The sequence below is a fragment of the Parus major genome, chromosome 11 (genome assembly GCF_001522545.3).
Source record: "Parus major isolate Abel chromosome 11, Parus_major1.1, whole genome shotgun sequence".
Classification (NCBI taxonomy): Eukaryota; Metazoa; Chordata; class Aves; order Passeriformes; family Paridae; genus Parus; species Parus major.
This window is the reverse complement of record NC_031780.1, coordinates 4,666,747-4,675,544: the sequence shown is the minus strand read 5'-3', so window position 1 is coordinate 4,675,544 and position 8,798 is coordinate 4,666,747. Positions and strand designations below refer to the sequence as shown.

Below are 8,798 nucleotides of genomic sequence, written 5' to 3'. Positions count from 1 at the left end.
ATCAGCCGCATTTCCACTGCCTAGACTGTCAAAGGAACACCAAGTGCTGCAGATAAAATGCTAGAGGTGTAAAAAGCTCCTGCTCAGAAGCTAAATCAGAATCACATGTCAGCACAGTTCAGGCTCAGGCAGGATGGTAGGATCATTGTTTTTAATGCCATTTACTAATTAAAAATGAGTCCCAGATTACGGAAAGTCTGGAATGAAGCGGCTTACTAAAGTGGTGGTTTAGCTCCTTGAACTGGCTACACCAGAGTCTGTCATTAAACTGTAATTTGTTTGAATATTGCTTAGCAATTTCCAAATGCTCTTCTGACAAAAGGCAGCGCGGTTTGTGTTTCACACAATTATCCCCTCGTGTTTGGGCCGAAGCTCCTTTCTCCCCCCCGATGGACACGCGTGGCAGGACTGCGGCAGGTGTATTTTATTCGGCAGATGTACTGTAAACGCATTACAGCAGATCAGCTGGATTTCTTCCTTTAATGTACACTGTGAGATCCAGCTTGCAAGCCAGCTCTTTCTTACCGGCCCGTGTAATCTTCCCGAGTCCGGCTTTGCCTCTTCCTCTCGCAGCTATTTCTGTAACGGGATCGGGCGAACAAGAGCGCCGCTATGAATTTTAATGCTTCCACTGGGGAATCCCTGCCGCCTCCTCTTTTTGGATGAGATCCTCGAGGAAAGACCCAGAACAGAGCGAGGAGAGGAGGAGGCGGAGGAGGAGGAGGAGGAGAGGGACGGCGTAGCCGCGGTACTGGGGGCAGCGGGGAGGGGGAGCTGCAGGGTGTAGTTAGGGGCCGTGGCGAGGCCCTGGGCGGGTGGGAGCCATGGGGAAGGAAGGATGGCTCGGGGCGTGTGTCGCTGCCTGACCGCGGCGCGTCACCAGCGGCAACAGCCGGAGCCCCGCGGTCCCGCCACCGCCCCCGCACACATGAACCCGCCGGCATCCCCCGGGGCCGGCCGCGACCTGGACAGCGCCGAGGGCATCCCGCCGGGTCCGGGCGAGAGACTGAGCCCGCGGACCGGGCGCTAAAACCGCCTCGCCATCCGCACGCCGCGGTCCGACAGGAGGAGCCCCGAGTGCCGCGCCAGACGCCGGCACCGCCGCCGCTCCCGCCGGCAGCCCATGGATAAGGCGGGCTCGCTGCACAGCTCGGTGCCCGGGCCGCCGCCCCGGCTCTACCTGCCGCGCAACTTCAGCTGCAGCGCCTGCCTCTATGGCAGCCTGGCCGAGCAGTGCAGGGCGGGCTGCAGCCCCGACGGCGACGCCGCGCCCACGCCCGTGGTGCGGGAAGCGGCGGGCGAGAAGCCGCCGCCGAGCCGCGGCCGGGAGCCCACGCTGCCCGCCGTGCCCCCCAGCCCCACGCAGCGCCGCCGCGCCAAGTCGCTGCCCACGCCCGGCGACCGCAGCCTGCGCCCCGCGCTGCAGCAGAGCCCGTCGCGCCGCAAGACCGTGCGGTTCGCCGACTCGCTGGGGCTGGAGCTCACCTCCGTGCACCTCTTCTGCGAGGCCGACCTGCCGCGGGTGCCGCTGCCCGCGCCGCCGACGCCGCGCCCCGCCGACCTCCTCAAGACCAGGAAGCCGCCGGCGCTGGGCGACCTGGAGCCGGTGCTGTTCGGGCCACCGCCGCCGCTGCTGGAGCCGCTGTTCCCGCCGCAGCCCGGCGCCAGCCCCGGCTTCACGGAGCGGGTGCGGCAGCACAAGGTGAGGCTGGAGTGGGTGCGGGCAGAGCCGGCGGGGCTGCGCGGGGCCGTGCGCGTCCTCAACCTCGCCTACGAGAAGGTCGTGTCGGTCCGCTACACGCTCAATGGCTGGGCCAGCTGCTCCGAGGCTGCCGCCACGTACCAGCCGCCCGGGCCGGCCGACGGCATCACCGATCGCTTCGCCTTCCTGCTGCCCCTGGGCGCAGCCGCCGCCGCCGCCGAGACCACGCTGGAGTTCGCCGTCCGCTACCGCGTCGCCGGCTCCGAGTACTGGGACAACAATGAGGGCAAGAACTACAGGCTGCGGGGCCGGCAGCGCTTCCCGCCCGCCGCAGGGCCCCCGCAGGACCCCGACAGCTCTGCCTGGATCCACTTCATCTGAAACGGGGCAGCGCGGAGCCCGCGCAGGGTCGGGCGGGCCCCTCCCGGGGGGCTCGGAACCCTCCCCGCCAGCCGCCCGGAGGAGTTTTCCCGAGTTTTGTTTACAGAGGGGTAATTTGTGTTTTCTGTGTCACTAGCGGGGCCGGGGGGAACCCCGGCTCTCATCCCGGGCGCTCACGGGGGGTGGGCAGGGAGGCCTGGGTTTCCCCTCAGTGTCCCGAGCACTGTGGATTCCACCAAAGCAGCGGCTGCCGGCCGGGCTCCGGGGTCAGGGGCCGGGAATGTGCGGGATCTGCCGGTCAGGAGCGGGACCTGCAGGTGAGAGCACATCCTCCCGGCCCCGGAGGTCAGGCTGAGCTGCTGCCACCTCAGCAGGTTACACGGAGGGCACTGCCACAGGGCACCGCTCCGTCCTGTTTGCCTAATCCTGCTCAAGCAAAGCCCGGCGAGGGCTGGATCCCCCTCAGCGCCTCTCTGACCCACTCGTGTTAATTATCCCGCGGGGTCAAGGGCCTGATAGAGCAGGCTAAGGGCCCTTCACCCATTCATTAGTTTTGAACCCAAAAAGACAAAAGTACGGATGCCCCAAGGCATAGCTGTGCTTCATTATGCAGTGAAAGTGTTCTACTTAAATCAAAGGTTTTTTTATTTTTTTGGTTTTTTGTTTGTTTGTTTTTTTTTTACTTTTGAACCCTGTTTCGGGTATTTCATCACAGTAAGAAAGAAACAAAAACATCATCACATCCCATTTGAAACACAACTCGCTGACAGATTTTTAAAATAAAGTGTTTTGGTTTAGAATTCATGTGGTACGGTGATGGAAAAGTTTGTCAGGGTCTGGTGTTTGTTTCAGTAGGATGGGTCCCACAAAGCTGCTTGTGTTCAGGTCAGCAGGAAAGCTGTGGAACTGCACCAAAGAAACGAGAGGCAAGAGTTGAATCTGTAATTCCAGTCTGCATCATGAGCAACACCTTCATTTTTATTCCAGTTTACAGTTTAATTAAACAGTATCAGTGTAGGAACCTGCTTTCTGAATTTCCTGCTCCAAATTCTTCATAATAATTTCGGTAAGTGATGGATTTCACAAAACAGGTGAATTTTAATTAGACAAATGTAAGAAATTTCTACCTTGCCAGGTAAAAGTATATCAATCAAAATTACACAGCATACTGACCTCTGCCTTCAAAGGTATGTTTTAAATTATATTAGCAGTAAACCAAGCATTTTCCTTTTTAAACATGTTTTTTCAGGAGTTCAGCTGAATACAGGTTGTGCTGGTGCCAAATCTGGGTGCTAATTTTCCAGGGCTGAGGCATGTATGTGTTTGCTGGAGAGGGGCCCCTGTGACTATGACTTCTGAGCATGGTAAAACCATGTCAGTGTGATTTTCTGGTTGTGAAGAGCTGTAAGATGAGGCCTTTAGGTTTTGGATTTTCTGTAGGTTGTTTCACGATGAAATGCAATTTTTTTTTAACTGCATTTTTGTGTTTCTTGAAAGGGTTAAGTATCCCAAGCAGCTTGAGTAATGTCTGGAGTAATGAGTTCTCACAGAACCTTTTGACTCTGGTGAGAATTGAGAGCAGTTTTGTCTCCTGAGGGTCTGATTCAGTCAGAATAATTAAACTTATAAATTCTGGGGGAAAAAAGAGGTCTGGAAACTCAATGGGAAAAGAGTATTTAATTTCATTTCTGTAGATTACTGGTTCTGATTTAAGGGAAGTAATAGCAAGACTGCTTTTGGCAGTAAAGCAGTTTGGTTTTAATTTCTAAAGAAAAGTTGTTTTAATTTCTAAAGAACAGTGTTCTAATCCCTGTGCTTTTAATGAAACAAAACTTACAGAAATACACTATCAGCATCTACTGAGTATTTCACATTTTAGTGTATTAAGGTCCCCACCTTATAATACAGTCATCCTGTGAGTTATTAGAACACATTTATAAAGCTAGAATTGCACAACTAGGGTCTTAAAATGTTTGTGATTAAAACATATTAAGTGGTGTATTTGTTAAAGCAAGCCCAAGTGTCTTTTAGTTGAACTTTACATGTTATAAGAGCCTTAATACTGGAGAAAAGGAAAAGGACTTGTCTCCATTTGAAAGCACTTTGAAATCTGGTAGAAATATAGCAAACCATCATTTATTTATGTGTTGTAGCTTTCCAAAGCTTGGCCTTTTTAACTGAGAGAGTGAACCAAGAGCAGTTATGTGGACTAATGAAAATGCTTGGAGAAAAAAGTAGTTTCTATGCATTTTAGATCAACTGATGCTGCAACTTTGCTTATGAAGTTTTAACAGGATTTCCTGTTTATTGTTTCAATGGCTTTAAAAAACATGGGCAATGCTAAAAACCATTTTTAACACTGAGCAATTCTAGAACTCCAAAATATTTTCCAGTGATTGGCAGTTTTCATTGTTGCTTGATTTACGCAGTTTTCATTGTTGTTTGATTTATGCAACATATGTAGGTCTCTAAAAATTCTCTGTAAGTCTCTAAAAAAGTTTTTAAATCTCCTTCTAGCACCTGTGGCTTAAACACTCGCAATTTGGATTACCTAAGTGGATATACCTGCATCAAGTGCACACAGAGGTTGTTGTATTTCGCTTTATTGGTGATCATGATTTAGGTGAACTTTAGGTTCTTGGTTGGAATTTTAGAGGCAGAATTGGGCTATGGCTTTATAATACTGTTCAGATATTATTGTTCTTTTATTTATGGCCAGCTTTGCCAAACACAAATCTGAATATTCAACCTTCTGAAGTCATAGCGTACCAGGAGAGTGTTTTGCAAAGCAGTCTCCTGAGCTCTCAAGCAGTTAATCCTGACCTCAACCTAAATTTTGTGAGTAACTTTATGGACTTTATCAGAGATTATTGATGAGACATGTGCCAGTGCAGTGAAAGACATGGTCCTGTAGAAGGTTTAGAGACAGCTCCATTGTAATGCTGGAAAGGGAAGGCTGCATGCAGCCAGCTTTGACCAGAGAATGCTGTTGATGAAGTCTGTGGGAGGAGACTGAGCTGTTTTCATAGAAATTATCAGTAGTGTATGCCAAAGCTGCACAACTTCATTTACACATTTGCACTTCTGTCACCTGAATTTATTTCCAAGAAAAGTTTATTCACATTTCCAAATGTGTTCTGTTTAGTGGCTGGGAGAATTTTTCCACTGGCAGCATTCGTGTAATTTTCAATCCATTAGATTTCAATCTGAACCCATCTATGCCATCTAATAGTTGCTAGAAGCATTGTGATAAGTGGAGATGAAATAGAAATGTCAAACAATATTTATATAATGCATAAACAATGACTTTGAGGAGAAAAACCTGCGTTGAAGGGGGTCATTTTCAAGTTGGCAGGATACTAATTATTGTGAGCTTGAGCAAAACATGATTTTAAATTGTATTTCTAAAAAATATTGTTCAAGAAAAAACTTTCACAAGCAAATTTAAATATTCAAAAAATTTCAAGCCAATCTATTTCTGGAAAAAATGGTTTTATATGTATGAATGAGATCCATGCCACCTCCCTTTCCAAGTGATACCAGAATGGTTTAGGCAAGGCAATAATCCTTAGGTCATGTACTTCACTTGTAAGTGAATTATTCATTGCTTATGTCTCTGCAGGTGTAAAAATGTGTCTGTCATTTATGGTGCAAAGTTGTAGCTTTATTAAATGTGCCATGTTATTTTATGTGCACTATAATGCTCATGTATACAGCGAGTCGAGTTGTACTGTAATTCTGATAGACATGGATGTTTGCTGCTTCACACTGGAACTGGTAGGGTTTTTGCATGTGATTCTATGTCTTCTGTGGCAATATTTTGGAGATTTACCCTAATTATTAGAAATCCTAAAACAAATGAGAACTATTAAGTAATCATAAATGGAATTTCAGCTAGAAAAACGTATTATTTATTAGCATAAAATCAGTAACTGAAGGTGGTGTACTTATTTTCACTAAATGTACAGAATTTCAGGTAAATTAATTTTTTTCTCCTTTTACCATTTGCAAGTAACTTTTTGATGTGAATGTGTATGCCTCAGTATCTCAGTAAACAACAGAGTAAGTGCACACTCAGTTGTTTCAGCAGATGTGAGGGGCAAATATATCACTTGAATGAACAAATGTCTGTTCATGCATGAGCGTCATCCCTTTACAGATACATGAAATGATTTTCCATAATGCCAACAGGCAAGCAGCTGCTAATTTTAATGTAAAGTTACCTGCAGAAATACTCAGAATTTGATTTTTTGAACATATATTAAAATTTTTATGTGCCTTTCAGCATTTCCTAGAAATAAAGCTCACGTGTTCCTTAGCTCTCCCACCACAAGTCCAATAATGAACTTGTCATTAAAATGAAATTTTTACAAAAATATAATAATCTTAATTCCTGACATTTTTAGCTGTGCCAGAAATACTGTATCTATAGCAGCCAGAATGATTTGATAATATTTTCCAATATTACAGTGAAAGAAATGTCAGTGAGAAATATGTTTTCGTGGTACACCTCTATGTAGTTAAGTAAAAAAGAAACCAATTGTGGCTATAGTTAATATAACAGAACATATTTGTTGTACATATTCACCTCTTGCACAAATATTCTAAATATATATTCTATCTGAAGCCAGAAGTTCTAGTTTTCTATGAAATCTGTTCATGGAGACCTGGCCTTTTCAACTTTTATTGTTGCTTATCTGATGCTGCATAATGCATATTGTTAGAATTTTTTGATGGATTTAATCTGCAGGGTTTATATCATGAAACAAAAGTGCTCAGTGCAAAGAATAACTGAAGTAAATTAGTTTTACTTTCCAGCTATTCTGCATGGCTTTTTGGCAAATCCTCAGTAATTCTGTTTCCTGTAGATACTCCACGTGCACATGCTTGGAGTAAATGGAAGAATTACTTAATGGAATGGAAATATTTTTGAGCACTGAAATTAAGGATTTTCCAACAAAAATAGTTCAAGGCAAGAAGTAAATATAGTCAATATTGCTGTAAAACAAAGCCCACTGGCCTTATGTAGAGCTGATCAGTATTTTGTTTAAAATAGAAGACAGCGGTGTATTTCAAAATTAAACATGTTCAGGGAAACACACCTGTTTCAGTGAAGTTTTCTCAGGTTCAGCTGATAGGAGAGAATTGCCCTAAAATAAGGAGGAGATAAGATTTATTTCCTTACAACTGCTTGGGCTTGAATGTAGGTCTTCCATGAGCAAAGTGGATACTGAGCTATAAAACCATTGGCTATTGCTTGGGGGTTTTCTTTATCCAACTTACAAATACTGTTTTAAAATACCCTCACAGAAAGGATTTTTGACTCTGGGTTTCCCCATCTCATGTGAATATCCTCTTCATTAATCACTCTGGCTTTTGCTTGAGGCCTCTTTTGTTGAGGAAAGATTTGATTTTATTTTTATGCTATATATGAATATTATTTTACATTAGATTTTTGGAGTGAAAGGCAGGGAATTTTTTTCCTTGCAATTTTCATTTTTTAGATATTAAACAATAGCATGAAGTATAAAAACTGCTTGAAATTACATATGCACTAGTGATTCCAAAGAATATAGCTAAGAATAATGTCAAGTGTGAGATGTGCTTTTAAAAAAACATACTTGCTTTGATCTAGAAAGGCAGGGAGAAAGTCCTAGTCTCCAGTGCAAGCTGTTAATGCCAGGGATTTCTTTCTATGCAATTCTATGGTGCACCTGTTTTTATAGGGATTAACTTGATTGGTGTAGCTCATGTATCAGTGTGTTATGTATAGAATATTCTGTTTAAAGGGTCATTAAGAAAACTGTGTGTCTTAAATGGTGTTACAAATTTAGGCTCTTTTTTGTCCAACCTGACTTCACTAAATCATAAGAAACTCCTCTGAATAACTATAACAAGACAATATTTCATAGCATTGCATAATCAAGTATCACACGTTACACTTATCACTTTCTAGGACAAAAGTTGTTTTACTGTCTTGAGTTTTAAAATTTTTGTATTTCTGTATCTTAAAACAAAAAGCCAAATCGTGCTACACTTCTAAATACAAAGAGTTAATAAGTGTGTTTTTAAAGCTGATCAAAAGTAGTCAAACTAAAATTGTCTGGCATTACTTGTGTGTCAAATTTCTGAACTGTGGTGTAAAAAATGTTTGTGTACCTCCTGTGCCTCCTTCATGGAGTGGCACTCAGGGTGCAAAACCTGCCAAGGTCTGGACACAAACCCAGGTTGCAGTGCAGGAAAATTGCTGTGACAGAATTGCTGTTCTTGGAGAGGTTTGAACAAACCCAACTCCTCCCTTGTAGTGTTACACAAATAGAGGTTCTGTGTGTTGAAGAGGGTGTTCTTCAACATGCAGGTTTTTATTACTGTTTCTTTGATTTACTGTGACGTCATTCTGAAAAAAAATTGTTACTTAACTCTGTACTTGACTAGGAGATGTAGTACTATTGGTTGTAGTGTCTTCTGCAATGTTTATATTTCACCAAATAATGTTTGTTTCTAATGTTTGTAAAAGTTAATATAATACCACCAAAAGTCAAAATCAACATTTTCTAATAATGCCTTGTAATTTACCTAGCCTTACAGTATTTCAGAAAATTTTCCACCAAAACTGCATCTAGTCACTGCTTGTCACAATTATGAAAAAGAGATATTTATAAACCTGTAGACTCTAGTTGCCATTAAAGATTGAGACAAATCATGAGCATGTGGT

General features: G+C 44.2%; 1 protein-coding gene across 1 annotated transcript; it reads left to right on the top strand.

Moving 5' to 3' along the window:
* Window positions 1–748: 748 nt before the first annotated feature.
* On the top strand, window positions 749–8,789 carry PPP1R3E (protein phosphatase 1 regulatory subunit 3E). Its single transcript, XM_015640055.3, has one exon. It carries the CDS (start codon window positions 1,124–1,126, stop codon window positions 2,081–2,083), a length of 960 nt encoding a protein of 319 aa, XP_015495541.1. The 5' UTR covers window positions 749–1,123; the 3' UTR covers window positions 2,084–8,789.
* The last annotated feature ends 9 nt before the right edge of the window (window positions 8,790–8,798 follow it).